Raw genomic sequence first — 18,169 nt, forward strand, 5'->3', positions numbered from 1 at the left:
GCTAAAATTTGGAATTTTAATTAAATCTTTTAAATTTAATTCTTCTATTTAATTAATTTCTCAATTAATTAAATATAATTAAAAAAATTGAATTTTTTTTAATAAATTTTTTCATTAACTTAAATCATTTAATAATATCCTTATTTGATTTAATTATAACTAAAAATCACAACAGACCCACAAATCTAAATAAGAAAACCCATTTTAAAGACGTACTAAATCAATCTCAAGGGTCAAAATCTCGAATTCATGTCACTTGATAAATTCGTAAAGTAAATAACTCAGATACTTGTCCTATTTTCTACAACAATTGGCTTAGGGTTTGGATTTGGACTCGAGAACTATCTTCCTTCTTTACCATTGAGATATTGCAATAGGGCACGCTCATCCTGGTAATTCAGGGAAGTTGGTGCCCGTACCTGCAATCTATATAGAAGTCTAACATGTACATATCATAGTAACGAGAATCGCCCAAAAATCGCCTGAATCGGCGATTCCGCGACCCGATTCATCCTGCGCGATTTTTTTTGAATCGTGAATCGGTATCGCCGATTATTTCTGGGCCATGAATCGCCTGAATCGCCGATTTAGGCGATTCATGTAAAAATCGCCAAAATCGCCTTAAAAAATTGGCTATGAATCGCCCGCGGCATGTAAAAAGGGAAGTTGAAATTTAAAAAAAAATTACTTGTTTTTTTCACTTTGTTTTTGACCTATTCTCTTTGTTATAACCCTAAAGGGCCTTCTATTTGTGAAGCATGAGTAGAAGAGAGGAAAAGTGAGAGAGAAGAAGAGAAAAGAAAAGCCATAGGTTTCCAACCGGCAAGAAGGAGCACCAAAGAGATCAGCAGGCCATTTGGGGAGCCCATCAATTGCTTTGGGAACATTAAGGAGCCAATATCAACACTCCTCAACTCATTTGCAAGAGGTAAGTGCTTATTTTTTTTCTTGCATGTTAGTGTATTATGCATTTTTTGTTAAATTTTTAGTGTATTATGCATTTTTTGTTAAATTTTTAGTGTATTATCCGTTTTTTGTTAAATTTCTATAGTTTTCAAGAATTTTAGTGTAAATCTTGAATGCTATTTATTTTTACTAAGTTGCAAGCTAGGGTTTGTTGTTTTCTAATTTTTATTAGCTTCAAACTTTGATATTTTACATAAAATTTTTTATTGCAGCAGTCTTTGCTCTCATTTTTCGCAAATTCCAATGGGTAAAAAAGATGAATGTTGGAAATATAATGAAGAGTTTCTTGGAAGAACCAAATATCAAACAAAATGCATGTTTTGTAAAGAAAAAATAACTTCCGGGGGTATTTATAGATTGAAATTCCACATTGCTGTTATACCTGGACATGATGTTACAGTTTGCACTCACCAAACTCCTGAGGCAAAACGCTTTTTTTTAATGGCATTAGAAAAAATTGAAAAAGACAAAGCAAATAGGAAAATGCAAGTTGAAGGGTTAAGGGGTATTGGCTCCCATGTTCCCGCATCCGCAGCCGCATCCACATCTGCATCTGCATTTGCATCAGCTTCCGCATCTGTAGGTTGTGTTGGAGAGGGTTCTTCTAGGCCTCCTTTTTATCCTAGTTCTTCTGCTCGTGCTAGTGCTAGTGCTAGTCGGTCACATATTGAGAGAGAGTCCCACACCAACCTATTGCAGCCTAGAGTGCGGAAAAACAGAATGGATAGTTACTCTGTGCCCCGCACTACTCTTGGTTCTCAACCCACGCTTGAGGGCATGGGTTTGAACAAGGAGATTCACGATGCTGCCAGAAAGGAGATATGCAAACTTTGGTACTTTTGCAACATTCCATTTATTGCAACCAGGTAATTGATTCTTTTTTCTTTGTTTTCTTTAAAGCTAAAATTAAAAGTAAAAGTAAAACTTTAATTATATCTACTTGTTTTATAATTTGAGTCTTTGACATCTAAACTTTTATTTGTGACAGGGCTCCTTATTGGCAGAATATGATAGATGCGGTTGCTATTTGTGGTCCAGGGTTTAAAGCCCCAACTGAGGCTGAGTTGAGCGGATACCTCCTGGATGAGATGGTAGAGGACATGAGGGTTGACCTCGAGGAGAACCGAAAGGAATGGATTGCAAAGGGTTGCACCATCATGACTGATGGTTGAACCGATAGGAGGAATAGAACACTCCTCAATTTTCTTGTATCCTGTGGAGGTGATTAATCATTCTACTTTCCTACATACATTGTAAATTTTGATTTGTTGAATGCTAATTCGTTAATGATCCATTTAATATTATAATTCGTTGTTTTGTTACTTGTAGGATATACCATGTTCATAAAATCCATTGATGCTTCCGCACATGTGAAAAATGCCACATATTTATGTGAGGCTATTGAGGAAGTTATAGTAGAGGTGGGAGAACAAAATGTGATCCAGGTGGTGACGGATAATGCAGCAAATTATGTTGCAGCAGGTAAACTTTTAGCTTTGCAAGTTTTGAAAATAAATTTATTTGAATTTTGAAATTTGAGTTTCTAATTGACTTAAAATTGTTGTAGGTAAACTTTTGATGGAGAGGCACCCCACCATATTTTGGTCCCCTTGTGCGGCACACTGCATTGACCTCATGTTGGAGGAAATTGACAAATTTGAGTTTGTCAAGTCATGTGTGGAAAGGGCAAAAAATATATGCAAATTCATTTATAATCATACATTTGTCCTTAGCACAATGAGGAAGTACACAAAAGGCAAGGAGTTAGCTTGCCTAGGTATCACGAGGTTTGCCTCGAATTTCATCACCTTGCAGTCCTTGTTGACATCAAGGGATGGATTGAGGAGCATATTTGTTGGGTAGGAGTGGATTTGCTCTTCCTATGCTACAACCACTGTAGGGTTAGATGTGGCGGATTGCATATTTGATGAGGATGGTTTTTGGAAACCTGCTAGAGAAATCCTTAAGGTAAATTTATTGCAATTTAACATTTAGTATTTTGCTTTTACTTTAAGTTATATTATTTTATATTTAAGTTTTGACTCAAATTTTTTGTTTTACTTTATATGTAGGTCACTGAGCCCCTTGTAGCTTTGCTACGAATTGCTGATGGGGAGAAGTCCTCTATGGGCTACATTTATGAGGGCATGGATAGGGCCAAGGAGGCTATTAGAGCCCAATATGCAGGAGTGCAGGAGAGGTATGGCCCTATTTGGGACATCATCGATAGGAGATGGCAGAATCAGCTCCATCGACCCATCCACGCAGCAGCTTACTATCTGAATCCAGCATTTCGTTTCCGTCCTGAGTTCAAGGCGGATGCGGAGGTTCTCACTGGCTTATACACAGTGATTCAGAGATTGAGTAGCGATGAAAATAGCGCTGCTGCGATTGTTGAGCTAGACCAGTTCAACAATAAGGAGGGGCCACTTTTCTCTGGCAGGATGGCCATAAATGCCCAGACAACACTACAGCCAGGTAAAAATTAAATAATATAATGTGAATATCAGGATTTAATTGTGTGATTTTGAGTCAAACTCGATGACCCATGTTTCATGAGTAGTGATTCAACATGAATCCATCTCTCATGAGAATAAATGGAACACTTAGCACTCATTGGATCTAGGTGATGCTCACAGGGGTGAAGCACCGGGACTTCCCGGGAGGTCACCCATCCCAGTACTACTCCAGCCTGAGCGCGCTTAACTACGGAGTTTGCAAGCTTTGGGTTTAATTGTGGAGGAAACTCCGTAGTTAAGCGCGCTCAGGCTGGAGTAGTACTGGGATGGGTGACCTCCCGGGAAGTCCCGGTGCTTCACCCCTGTGAGCATCACCTAGATCCAATGAGTGCTAAGTGTTCCATTTATTCTCATGAGAGATGGATTCATGTTGAATCACTACTCATGAAACATGGGTCATCGAGTTTGACTCAAAATCACACAGTTAAATCCTGATATTCACATCACAATTTGACTAGCTGTGGAAATCATCTCCTACTTATCAATTAAATAATATATTCAATGTTTATGAATCTAGATTCTAAACTTAAAGTTGATTATATAATGCATTAATTTTAGAGTTGTAATCTGTAAATGAGACTAATTGTTTTTGTTTTTTCCTTATTTCAGATAGATGGTGGCAAATGTTTGGGGCCACAACCCCAAACCTTCAAAAAATTGCCATCCGCATTCTGAGTCAGCCGAGCAGCGCTTCTAGATGTGAGCGTAGTTGGTCCATGTTCGAGCACATCCACTCGAAGAGGAGAAACAGGTTGACAGTGCAGAGGTTGAATGATTTTGTCTTTGTTCATTACAACCTTCATCTTAGGATTAGACAGATTTTGGGCGTTGACTCCTCTCCAATCATTCTAGAGGAGATTGATCCAGAATCAGAGTGGATCACAGAGACCGTGGACCCAGTCTTCACTGAGGAAGACTGTGCGTGGGTTGATCAGGTGGATGTAGAGGCTGAGGTTGTGGCCAGGGCAGAGGAGGCAGCTAGAGCACGTTCAGGCATTGGTAGACGCACACGCGCACGCACAGATGCAGGCCATAGCGACGTTATTCATGAGCCCATTGCCCATGCAAGGGACATGGCTCGGCGGTCCTCTAGGACCTACCTTACACGCCTTTCTCATAGGCAAACTGGATACTCAGAGGCTGAGGTTGAGGCTGCAGCAGAGCTAGAGGATAATGATGAGGATGATGAGGCTTGAGCTGGAGCCTTGTTTTTATATTTTGTTTACACTGTATAGATATTGATAGTGATACTGAATCACTGATAGACATATGTTTCAAACTTTCATGGATCTTCATCTTAGATTTATACATACATTTATGATTTGATGTCTTATAGATCTTCATGATTTCATCTTACTGATTCTATGATTTGAATCATTATGATCATTTGATTTTTATTTACTTCAGCTAGCATACAATTTACATTTTAGTACATAATGATAACATAGTTACGTATGTGATGGATTTTATGTTTCATGTTTATGTATGTTAGATTCTATTTGATGATGTTATAGTGTTTTTAAGTTATATTCAATAAAGGGTGCATGAAATAAGTCTTAAATTGTTAAAATCTTTACATTTAAAGGGTTTTTTCAAATTTGCCGATTCATCGCCAATTCACCAGCGATTCACCCCCGATTCACGATTCGATTTGGCCGTGCCGATTCCGATACGATTCCGATTCACGTTACTTTGGTACATATACATATATATCTAAACTAAATAAGCAATGGCGGGGAGTGGTGCATTGTGCAGATTCCGACTAGCAGATGACTACAACTCCCTCCCTCAACCACATCAAAGACGTCAAGCATAAAGTAGAACATACACGTACACCATACACATGCAAGTATGGGGTAAGTAACTATAGAAAATTGTATATAAATCATCCATCTAACTATCATCATGAAACAACTGAAATCACTGTATGAACATACAAAGCATTAACATTGAAAGAATAAACATGAACACATGAAACAACCGAGTATCAAGTAGCTCATCAAATACATAAATTGAGTATGAAATAACATTCAATCAAATCAGGTAACAGAGTACCACTAAATCATAAGACATAACTATAAAGCTGGCCTAAAATAATTCGGCAATATAACATGAAAAGTAAACTACGGGTAGGCACTATATCCACCCCCCTAGACTTAGGCTTACTCCTGGAAGCCTATAAACAAGTAAGGATATAAATCTTGTAATCCATATGCATCCTCCCAAATAGCTGATGACTTATCAATAGGGTCCCATTGGACCCTTACCTGCTTTATGGTTCGACCCTTGAGGGTCAAATCTCACTTTTGAAGAATGCGCATCGGCTCCAAAGCCAGCTGCCCCATTCTGCACCCGTAATGCATTCCAATCAAGAACATGCATCGCATTGGGAATATATTGTCTAAGAGCATAAACATGGAAAACATCATGAACACGAGATAAACTGGGTGACAATGCAAGATGGTAGGCAGTTGGACCTATCCTCTCAAGAATCTCAAACGACCCCACAAAACAAGGTGCTAGCTTCAAACCCTTTCCATAACAGATCAGAGTCTTCCGCGGACATACTCTCAAGAAAACTTTCTCACCCGCTGCAAACTGCTTATCCGTCCTATGAGCATCGACATACTTCTTCTGCCTATCCTATGCTGTAGACATGTGCTCACGGATGTACACTACCTGTTGCTCCATATCTCGAAGCATCTTAGGACCCAACAGGAAGTGATCTTCTAAATTGTCTCGACTCAACGGTGTACGACAAGGATGACCATACAAGGCCTGAGAAGGTACCACCCCAATAGAATTGTGATACCCATTATTATAAGCAAACTCTACTAGGTATAGATAATCCTCCCAAAGAGTTTGTTGGTCCATAATATACATCCTCAACACATCCTGCAAGACCTGATTCACTCTCTCGGTCTGACCATCTGCCTCTTGGTGATATGCTGAGGTGAAGTTCACTATGCTCCAAGATCATGTTGCAAGGATGTCCAAAATGCGGATGTGAATACAAGATCCCTATTTGAAATGATCTTTCGAGGAATACCACACAATCTCACAATATTACACATAAAAACATTGGCCATTGCAACTGCTGTGTAGGATGACCTCATCGGTGAAAAGTACACCACCTTAGTCAACCGGTCAACGGTGACCATGATAGCATCATGTCGATGAGTAGTCATAGGTAATCCCTCAATGAAATCCATAGGAATAATATCCTACTTCCATGAGGGAATGAGATTAGGCACTCAAGACACCTAACCACAAAATCAATGATATCACACTTCATCCTTGACCAAAAGTATAAGTGTCGCAAGTTTGCATGCATCTTCTTGACACTTGGATATGCCGAGTAAGGTGCATGATGGGCCTCAGATAGGATCAATGTACGAAAAAGACCATTTGACTCTAGGACATAACCTGAAAATTTGCCCTCTAAAGATCTGCCTGAATCTATCTGTATGCTCACCTCTTGATATCGAGTTTGTAGGAAGTGCCTGAAGTATATGATTCCTCAAATCCACATTAAGAGTCAAAGCTAGTGTCTCATGTCTCCTATGACTCAAAGCGTTAGCTACCACATTCTCCTTCCCCTAAATATACTTCACTGCAAAGTCATACTCAAAAAGAAACTCCATCTGACGCTTCTGCCTAGCATTAAAATTAGGCTACGTGAATATATACTGCAAATTGCGATGATCCCCATTAAGCTCACAACGATGTCCCAACAAGAGGTGTCTCCATCTCACTAGAGCATGAACGACTGTAGCTAGCTCAAGATCATGTGTGGGATAGTTCAACTCACTATTCTTGAGCTTGCAAGACTTATAGGCGATCACACGTCCATCCTGCATTAGGACTGCTCCAGTCCCTTCTAGGGAAGCATCAATACACACCATAAAATCACTTGTTGGATCAGATATTGCTAGAATCGGTGCACTAGTCAAAAGCTCCTTGAGCTTCTGGAATGCTTCCTCACATTTTTTAGTCCAAATGAACTTTTTCCCCTTTCTCTGGAGGGAAGTGATGGGGTATGCAACTTTGGAGAAGTTCTGAACAAATTTGCGGTAATATCCGGCCAAACCCATAAAGTTACGAATCTTTGACATAGTAGTGGGTGCATGCCAATCTACCATCGCCTGGATCTTCGCAAGATCCACTGAGATACCATCTTCTGAAATGATGTCCTAAGTACTGTCTTACACTGAAAGAAGTCACACTTCATTGAATTGGCATAAAGTTGATTGTCTCTAAGGCACTCAAGGACTAACCGTAGATGTTCCTCATGTTCTTCCTAAGATATGGAATATATCAATATATCATCCAAGAACACAAGTATAAAACGGTCTAGGTAAGAACGAAATACTCCATTCATCAGGCACATAAAAATTGATGGAGCATTCATCAAACCAAATGTAACCACTCTAAACTCATAGTGTCCATAGTGCGTGCGGAAGGTTGTCTTATGTATATCAACATTGTGAATGCTTAGCTAATGGTATCTTGACTTTAGATCTTAGAGAACACTTTGGCTCCCTTGATCTGGTCAAACAAGTCATTGATCCTTGGTAAAGGATACATATTCTTAATCGTTACCTTGTTTAACTATCTGTAGTCAATGCACAAGTGTAACGAGCCATCCTTCTTCACGAATAGTAGTGGTGCTCTCCATGGAGAAACACTCGGTCTAATACAACCTTTAGACAAAAGGTCCTCTAGCTGCAAGCGCAATTCACTCAATTCCTGAGTGGTCATCCGATAAGGAGCTTTAGATATGGGTTGTGCTCTTGGGATGAGGTCAATGCGAAAATCAATGTCCCTCTTAGGTGGTCTATTGGAATCTCACTGGGAAAGACATCAACATACTCATGTAGGATAGGGTGATCTAGGGTCTTCCTCCTCAAGTTCACTTACAGTAATGGCGAACACCTCACAACCCTTATGGATTGCTCTGCTTCAGCTGCATAACAGAGATCATTTGGAGGGATATGGGTCTATGGATGCCCACAATCTCAGAGTCCTTACCCTAGTCATTCTTGCACTGGATAGTCTTCTTCCTACAGTCAATGCTAGCTCTATGAGAGCCAAGCCAGTCCATACCCAACACTACATCATGAGAACCAAGGGGAATAACTCAAAGGTCTACTGAAGTAATGAAACCTCCTAGGTTCAACTTGCATTGCTACACTAGAGAATCTATGGGAATCTAAGCTCGTGAAGCTAGCTCCACCTCCCAACCTATGCCTTGCTTAACTGCCTCAAGTTTGCACTTTACAACTATAGAAGGTGATATTAAGGAATCTGTAGCACCTGAATCAATAAGATAGAAAGGGGTGTACCTCTGATTGCTCTTGTAATCTCAACTACGGTACCTTGGTGATCTGCCTGACAATGATCTACCGCTGCAAAAACTCTATGTGATCTCCCAATGTCACCAATTGTACGCTTAGATGCTGCTGGCCTCAATCTCGAATAGTGAGATGTACGTAGTGGGCAGTTGGCTGCAATAGGCCCAAACTATCCACAAGAGAAACACCTTGTACCTCTGCCAGAACCTCTCCCTGCTGGAGGTGCACTAGACTGTTGATGAGTGTCTCTATTGGCAAAGGAGTGGTTACTCTGTGCAGGCTGATTATTTTGATTTTCCCAATTGCGCTGCGAGTTACGAAAGTTCCAATAATTGGAACCACCACCACCACTTTGTGTTGGAGGATAAGATCCCTTCTATTGCTGTTTTGTTGTTGCTGTTGACCTTGGTTGCCCTTGGAGTAAGGAGGCTTCCTATTGCTGTCTGTGCCTTGGTTTTGTGTGCCCTTGGACCTTGATGCTATCGGTGCCCCCACAAAACCACCATGTCCCAAAGTGATGTTTTGTTCCACAAGAATAGCCTGATTGTGATGTCCCCTTCCCAATTCCTTATGGAAAGGAACCACACTTCTATATTTAATTAGGAAAGACTTCTTTTTATAGTCAACAAATTTCTCTATTTGAACTATAAAGTTCAAATTAACTCTTATGTTTAGATGATTTCCAATGAAAGATTTGTTTGATATCAATATATATAAAGTATGTTGTTAAATATTTCAATGTCCTCTCCTCACTTTGGCCTGAAGTTAGGGAGATTATATTATAAAGATGATTACAAGAGATTTATTTTCTCAAATTCTTGATTACGGTCACGGTTATGCATTAGACTCTATCTTTGGCCGAGCAAATGTATATATGTATAGAATATTCCTTATTTCTCTTCCAAATGATGTAGTTGGATTTTATATTGTTTCTATTATTGAATCTCGATATTAATATTAATCAACTTGAGCTAAGTTCAAATAGGGACTCAAGATTTATAATTTGTCTTTTTTTTATGGATTTCGTTTGGCTTTGACAGGCTGAATACTTGACTAGTTATTGGCGATGTTGGAATTGTCAACTATCTTCTTTTACCGTCAAAACTTTGAGCACTGGACCCACATGCAACGCTTCCTTTCTATTCCTTGTTAGGATTAACCTCAGACAGAAATAATAGTTACATGCAAATATAACCAATATCGTAAAATAATAGATCACATAAAAGAGAACACAAGACACCAAGATTTAACGTGGTTCATCGAATCCTTGGGCTATGTCCACCAACAAGTCCATAATTATTATTATCCAGTGATTACAACCCAATTACAATCCGTAATCCCTTACAACTCAATATCGCCACAAGAAGCTACAATATCACCATTACATCAGAAAATCCCTAACCCTTAGCCTTTTTATACAACCATTTGCCGCTTAAAAAATTAGGGCTAGAATAAGTTGTCCAATAGGAAAAATAGCAGCCGACGCTCCTTACAATATAAGGGCATTTTTGGCTTCGAGGGCATTGCCCTCAAAAACCCCCCTCGACCCCATCCTATACTACGACAAGGAGCGCACTAGGACCCCATCGTGGGGGCACTGCCCCCAAACCTCCATAGAAATAATATGGGGAGAAAACTGTGCCGAATAAACCTCTGAGTTTGACTAGGCTCCATATCACAACAATCTCCTACTTAGAGACTGATCAAACTCCACAACAATAACCTCCCACTTGGAGACTGATCATAGCATTGCTAAACCTGTAGCTCCTACTGGAACATGTCAAACCACCTTAGACTCTGCCGTTCTTTTATTCTATTCAGTCTAGAAGACTAACCAAAGTTGAAGAGGAATTCAAATTCTCCCTTGTCACAACCTTTGTAAACATATCTGTTGGATTATCATTTGTATGTATCTTTTCCAGCTTTAGTTGTCCATCATCCAAAACTGATTGAATTAAATGGTATCGCAACTGTATGTGTTTTGTCCTTGAATGCAGAGTTGAATTCTTTGCAAGATGAATGACACTCTGGCTATCTATGAAGAAATAATTATCCCTGTGTGGGTGTCCCAATTCTTCCATGAGGAACTGAAGCCATATCATCTCCTTGGCTGCCTCTGTAGCAGCAACATACTTTGCCTCCGTAGTGGATAAAACATTAACCTTCTGTAATCTAGAAACCCAGCTCACTGCTGCCCCCACCAACAGTAAATACATAACCTGTAGTACTCCACCTGGTATTAATATCCCCTGCCAAATCTGAGTGAACATAGGCTTGTAAATTAGTAGTAGAGCACCTAATGTGTAAACACTTACTGGATGTTCCTCTCAAATATTTGAGAATCCATTTAACTGCATTCCAATGCTCAATTCCTGGATGACTCATATACTTGCTAACAACTGCCACTGCATGTATAATATTTGGCTTAGTACATACCATAGCATACATCAAGCTTCCTACAGCTGAACCATAAGGTACCTTGGACATCTTATTCTCCTTTTCTTGTGTCTTGGGACACATCTCCTTAGTTAACTTCAGATGATCAGGTAAAGGTGTGCTGATAGCTTTAGCATTCTCCGTTGAGAAAGGTTGCAACACCTTCGCAATATAATCAGCCCGAGATAATGTCAATTTCCTATTCTTCCTATCTTTGCAAATCTTCATACCAAGGATTTGTTTTGCTGCCCCCAAATCCTTCATAGCAAATGAATGTGCTAACTGTTCCTTTAACCCCTTAATGTGATCCATGTTAGACCCAGCTACAAGCATATCATCAACATATAAACATAAAATAATGTAGTTGTCATCATCCAACCTCTTAAAATAAACACAATGCTCTGACACTTACTATATGAATTGTCACATTTCAGATACCATTGTCGAGGTGTTTGCTTCAAGCCATATAAACTTTTCTTCAATCTGCACACTAGGTTTTCTGTACCTTTGATCTCAAATCCCTGTGACTATGTCATATATATCTCTTCATCTAAATCACCATGAAAGAAGGTTGTTTTAACATTAAGTTGCTCCAAATGCAAATCTTCAGTAGCCACAATATTTAAAACAATGCGAATAGAAGTCATTTTAACAACAGGAGAGTATCTCATCAAAATCAATACTCTTTTTTTGTGCAAATCCTTTTACAACTAAATTGGTTGTAAATATTTTCTTACCTCCATCCTCTTCTTTTAACCTGTAAACCAACTTATTCTGTAAAGCCCTTTTACCTGCAGGCAACTTGCATAAATCTCATGTCTTATTTTTCAACAAAGAGTCTATTTTTTCTTTCATTGCAAACTCCCACTAAATCTTTGTATCCATCTACACAACTTTATCATAACATTCAGGTTCACCAGCATCAGTAAGTAAAATAGAATACAAGGAAGGAGAAAATCTTTCTGGAGGTCTATTTATCCTTGTTGATCGTCTAACATTCATTGGGGTGTGTGGTATTTGTTGTTGCGGTTGTTGTACATCATAAGAAATTGCTAGAACATCAGCTTTTGGATTATCATCCAGCACTACATAATCATTTTCTTTCTTCTCATGTTGCTACAACATATCTTTGTACAACACTTTTTCATTGAATATGACATCCTTGCTTCGTACAATTTTATTACTTTCAAAATCCCAAAGCCTATAACCAAATTCATTAATGCCATATCTAACAAATACACATTTCTTTGACTTAGCTTCCAGTTTGGTTCTATTTTCAGAATCTATACGAGCAAATGCTTCACAACTGAAGGTTTTGAGAAAAGAATAACTCACCTTCTTACCAGTTCATGCTTTCTCTGGAATACCACAACTTAAAAGAGTAGAGGGACCTCTATTAATCAAATATACAGCAGTATTGATAGCCTTTGCCCACATGTTTAAGGGCGACTCTGCATGCAACCTCATGCTTTTTGTATGCTCCATTATAGTCCTGTTCATGCGTTCAGCCACCCCATTTTCTTGTAGAGTCCTTGGAACAATTTTCTGTGTACGAATACCATTAGTGGAGCAATACTCCTTAAATTTATGACTGCAATACTCACCGCCATTATCAGATTTGAGACATTTTAATTTCTTACTAGTCTCATTTTCAACCAAGCATTTCCATTTCCTAAAAGTTTGAAATACATAAAATTTCTGTCTAAGGAAACAAACCCATACTTAACTAGTTGCATCATCAATAAATGTAACATAATAATAAGAGCCACCAAGGGAAGATACTTGAGCTGCTCCCCATACATCTATATGCACAAGCTCTAATTTCTCACTTTTATTTTTCTTCCCAGTCTTCACAAAATTCACTCTCTTTTGTTTTTCATAGACACAACTTTCACAGAAATCCATATTGGCACATTTCAGCCCTGGTAAAATTTGCTTTGAATGAAGTACTTTCATACCTTTCTCACTCATGTGCCCGAGTTTGTTGTGTTACACCGTTGTATTGAAATCTACAACAACTATTTGTTCTCCTTGCTCAACTGCAACAATTGTTCTTGAACATTCATTTTTCTCTAAAACAATCAAAGTAAAAGGAACAATATGACCTCTAAATGATATAAGATGCCTACTTTCACAACTTTTTCTACTACAAGGGAACTTTTTGAAACCATCCAATTTTTATTATTAAAAGTAACTACACAACCTTCATCATCGAGTTGTCTTGTTGAAATTAAATTCCTACTCAGCCTTAGAACATGTCTTACCCCATGTAGTAACCAATGATTCCCATTCTGCAATTTAATCTTAACTTTTCCCTTCCCAACAATCTGACAGAGTTCATTATCCTTCAAATAAACAAGCCCAAAATCCCCTTGGACATAATCAATGAAATAACCTCTATGAGGTGTAGCATGAAATGAAGTACTAGAATCTAAAACCCATGAATCATCGACACTTTCTAAAGACAAACGTAGAGCATCCTTTTCGGATTTGTTACTTATCACATTTGCCTCTTTGTTCCCTTTTGGTTTATCTCTTTCATTATTCTTTCGAGTCCAACAATCTTTTTTATGCCTTGTTTTACCACAGTACAAACAATCTCTTGGTCCTCCAGATTAAGACCTCTTCCCCTTTGACTTTCCTTCTGCTTTTCCATGATTTCTAAAATTACTTCCTCTCTCAGTCATTCTACTTTTGCTTTGTGCGTTCAAAACACTTCTTGATGTAGATCCATTTGAGGTTTTGCTACAAGTTTCCTCACTCAAAATAACACCGATCACATCATCATATTTTAGGGTATTAGATCTAGAAACAAAATTACTCACAGTCATTACCAAGCCATTCTAGCTTTCAGGCAAAGAACACAAAATCAAGAGAGCCCTGATTTTTTCATCAAAATTGATACCCACAAAAGATAATTGACTAGTAATAGTATTAAACTTATTTAAATGATCCGCAACATATCCACCTTTCAATTTCATATTAAATAAATGCTTCATGAGAAATACCTTATTTGAACCGGAGGGTTTTTCATATAGTTTTGCTAGGGTTTGCATCAACTCTTCCGTCTTCACTTTTGTAATGTTAAATGCCACTGATGGTGCCAGACATAATCAAATGCTTCCAAGTGCTTTTCTGTCAAAAAGATCCCAATCGTTATTTGTCATAGATCCCTGATTCTTGGTTTTTCCTTCCAATGACTTTGATAAATCCTTCTGATAAAGATAGTCCTCCATTTGCATTTTCCATAATTGAAAGTTGTGCCCATCAAACTTGTCAACCCTCAGCTTATCCTCGTCTGCCATCGCTCCCACTCAACCATGAGACCTTCCTGCAAAAAATCGGTAAAAAAAAAATACAAAAAAAGACGACAGTTTGGCCAAAAAAAAAAGTCGACGACCAACGTGGCTCTGATACCACTTGTTAGTATTAACCTTAGATAGAAATAACAGTTACATACAAATATAACCAATATTAGAAAATAATAGATCACATAAAAAAGAACACAAAACACCAAAATTTAACGTGGTTCACTCAATCCTTGGGCTACGTCCACCAACAACAAGTCCAATATTATTATTATCCAGTGATTATAACCTGATTACAATTTGTAATCCTTTATAGCTCAATACCACCACAAAAAGTTACAATATCACCATTACATCATAAAATCCCTAACCCTAACCCTTTTTATACAGGCTTTTGCTGCTTACAAAATTAGGCCTAGAATAAGTCGTCTAATAGGAAAAATAGCAGCTGATGCCTTTTACAATATAAGAGCATTTTTGTTTTCAGAAGCAATTTATAAAGCTCAGGCTGAGACAAGTGAGATTAAGGGACATCACCTGAATGCGACTATAGGTACATGTGAAGAAATGATGAAAAGAGCAGTATTCGCCAGAGAATTGGTAAAAGTGATGTCTTAGTCCAAGTGGTAATAACAATCTTTTTTTCACATCTCTATAGAGTTTTTATAAATAGAAACAAACATCTCTAAAAAAGATATTGTATGTAATAATTTATCAAACGAATCACACTCCTTCATATACATCGGGGGTCCATTGATGAAAAGGAACTAAAGAAAGTTTGAATACAATTCCTACCACTATAGATAGAAGTGCAATCCAAATTCCTGGAGAGTTATACATTTGTGTATTTATAAGACCATTGGCTATTTCTTGAATTTCAATCTCACCTACCTTTTTCGAAACATTTCCAATCGTTCTAGTAGATAAAGAAGGAATTGTGAAAGTCGATGTCCCCTTTAGGAGAGTAGAATCCAAATATAGTGTTGAACAAGTAGGTGTAACTGTTGAATTCTCGCGGGGGCGTTGCTCCTCGACCCCATCCTGTACTATAATGCACTTGGGGCGGTGCCCTTGACCCCATCTTGTAAAAATAATATGGGGAGAAACCATGCCAGATAAACTTTTGAGTCTGATTAGGCTCCATATGACAACATTCCTTGCTCTGTCTGAATGATTCTCCAATATTATTGTAGCCTATTGCTACCGGTTGGATTCAATGTTCGACGCCTTCCTTTCTCCTTTGCCCTTGTCTACGTATTTAATTTGGTATATGCTGACTTACTTCTTCAACTCCCATTATCTATAGCAGAGATTGTGCAAATTGAGTATAGAAGGCTCGAGGGCTCCTTTTGACTTCAACGCTGCCTGTAAGTGCTGTGGTGTTCGCTGTTATTTGAATATGGGCTAAACTGTTCAGTGCCTGCTGGCTGGTTGTAACTTCCAATTCTATCTTGTATTCCCCATATCCTCTCTAGTTGCATATGTGCGATTATCATTTGAAATAACTAGAGATTTATGTGTTTGAGAAAGGTAGCTCCTATTGAGGAATTTAGACTCATAGTGAATTGAAGCAAATTCTCTCTCTCTCTCTCTCTCTCTATATATATATATATATATATATATATATATATATTGATAAAAGTCCAATATATGAAAGTCTGATTAAAAAATAAAAAATAAAATTATATATATATATATATATATATATATATATATATATATATATATATATATATATATATATATATATATATATATATATATACACACAACAAAAGCACATTCTAAATCTTATCAAGTATTCAATTTATCTAGACAGATTAGCGATCATGTTCTGACCCCTCGTTTATAATGAAACGACATGTAATGTGTAAAGTTAATAGGTGTGACCACATAGGGTCATGACCCTACGTGGCATGAGCCATGTAGGGTCATACCCCTATGTGGGGAAGCTCTTCTATACATATTTAATGCCATTCGAAGTCTCTGGTAAATCATCAATTACATCGGCAATGAAGAATCATAGTTTTCAGGCATAACGATTAAATCTGATATATATCTCCTCCACAGTCTGATATATATATATATCTGCCCTCATCAAAGTTATAGAGTCCCTGCAAAGGAAGAACATAAAACTTACATCAGAATTATAATAGGATTATATATATAATTCTCAAGTGTAATCTGAATAATTCTCTAATGAGTCAGTAATTCTGCAAATATAATTTAGTTCAGTCTCCACCAAAACGATCTATATATAATTAACATGGTATCAAAGCCTAATTTGTAGAGAGATTGCTAAATTGCTTAAAACAAATTATTCAAAAAAAAAAAAAAAAGTGACATCATGGCAAGCAATGTTAGAGTCGAGGATAGGCTTGATGGAGCAACAAATTTCTTCTCATGGAAAATTTAAATTACAACTATCCTCGAAGAATTGGAATTAGAATCATTCATTGAAAAAGACACTCCAATACTTGAAGACGAGGCGGAAAACTCCACTTGGAAAAGGTGAAATAGTAAAGTTAGAAAAATCATTGTTGATTCAGTAAAAGATCATATTCTTCCTTCCATATTAGATCTCAAGAAATCATTTGAACTATTTAAAACAATTAAGTATACATTTGAGATTAATAACTCAAGTAGATTGCTCACATTAAAAAATTAATTTATGAATATAAAAATGAATAAAGGAGAGTCAATCTCATCCTACTTTCGAAGAATTTTTGAAATAAAGAATCAACTAACTTCTATTGGAAATAAAGTTGAAGATCAAGAATTATCCATAATAGCACTTAGAGGGCTACCTATATCTTGGGAAGCATTTATCCAAGTTGTTAGCAAACTTTCAATACCAACTTTTGATCAACTTAAAAGTGCTTGCACCTCAGAAGAATCAAGACTAATTTCTAGAGGGATCATTTCAAACCAAGAGGGAGAAAATCAAGCCTTTTCTCAATCTCTAATAACAAAGGGAAGAAGAGGAAATTTAAAAATAGTGGGAAAGAAAAGGAAACAATAATCACAATAGGAAAGACTTTTTTAAAGTTCAGTGTTCCAAGTGAGAAATTTGGACATACTTACAGATTTTGTCTAGAAATGGAAAAAATTCTAGTCACCATAGCCGAAGCTAAAAAGGAAGAAAATCTATTATTCTACTTAGCTCTATCAAGTGAGATGAACTCCAACAAAAATGTGTGGATAATCAACAGTGGTGCATCTCGTCACATAACAAGATTAAAAGATAAATTTGAAATTTTTGAAAACTATCTCACTAAAGGAGTCACCATTGGAGATAACTCCACCTATCCAGTAAAAGGAATTGGGATTTGTTTTATACAACTAAGAACTGGGATCACTCTAAGATTGAAAGATATTCTCTTTGTACCTGGATTAAAAACGAAACTAGTATCCATCTCAAGACTTGCAGATGAAGGGTATCATGTTACCTTTAATGAAGACAAAGTATTGCACTGGCCTGAAATTTCTAACTTTAAGAATGCCATCACCATAGGGTCTAGAGATGGAACTCTATATAAATTATGTAACATTCAAAAGCAAGTCCTAAATCATGTTGTATTAAACT

General features: G+C 37.5%; 2 protein-coding genes across 3 annotated transcripts in view; both read left to right on the top strand.

Moving 5' to 3' along the window:
- Positions 1-18,169, top strand: part of LOC149529156 (UDP-D-xylose:L-fucose alpha-1,3-D-xylosyltransferase MGP4-like) — a 54,287-nt gene that overhangs the window by 26,067 nt on the left and 10,051 nt on the right. The window lies entirely within an intron of this gene.
- On the top strand, positions 98-4,816 carry LOC149529157 (uncharacterized). 2 transcript variants are annotated; one of them, XR_016358552.1, is made up of 5 exons: positions 98-1,832; positions 1,955-2,187; positions 2,296-2,448; positions 2,534-2,934; positions 3,039-3,232. XR_016358552.1 is itself a non-coding variant. In XM_089809180.1 (5 exons), exons 4-5 carry the CDS (start codon positions 3,093-3,095, stop codon positions 4,679-4,681), a joined length of 939 nt encoding a protein of 312 aa, XP_089665306.1. In that variant the 5' UTR covers positions 1,690-2,187; positions 2,296-2,448; positions 2,534-2,934; positions 3,039-3,092; the 3' UTR covers positions 4,682-4,816. The 2 variants fall into 2 exon arrangements, 1 of the variants encoding a protein (XP_089665306.1); XM_089809180.1 differs by adding an exon at positions 4,095-4,816 and having other exon boundaries at positions 1,690-2,187; positions 3,039-3,444.

The sequence above is a fragment of the Cupressus sempervirens genome, chromosome 11 (assembly GCF_028749045.1).
Source record: "Cupressus sempervirens isolate cs-2001-9-10 chromosome 11, ASM2874904v1, whole genome shotgun sequence".
NCBI lineage: Eukaryota > Viridiplantae > Streptophyta > Pinopsida > Cupressales > Cupressaceae > Cupressus > Cupressus sempervirens.

Coding starts and splice junctions, on each gene's coding strand:
- LOC149529157 (XM_089809180.1), top strand. CDS start 3,093: ATGGGCTACATTTATGAGGGCATGGATAGGGCCAAGGAGGCTATTAGA. Junction 3,445..4,094: donor CCAGACAACACTACAGCCAG/GTAAAAATTAAA, acceptor TCCTTATTTCAG/ATAGATGGTGGCAAATGTTT.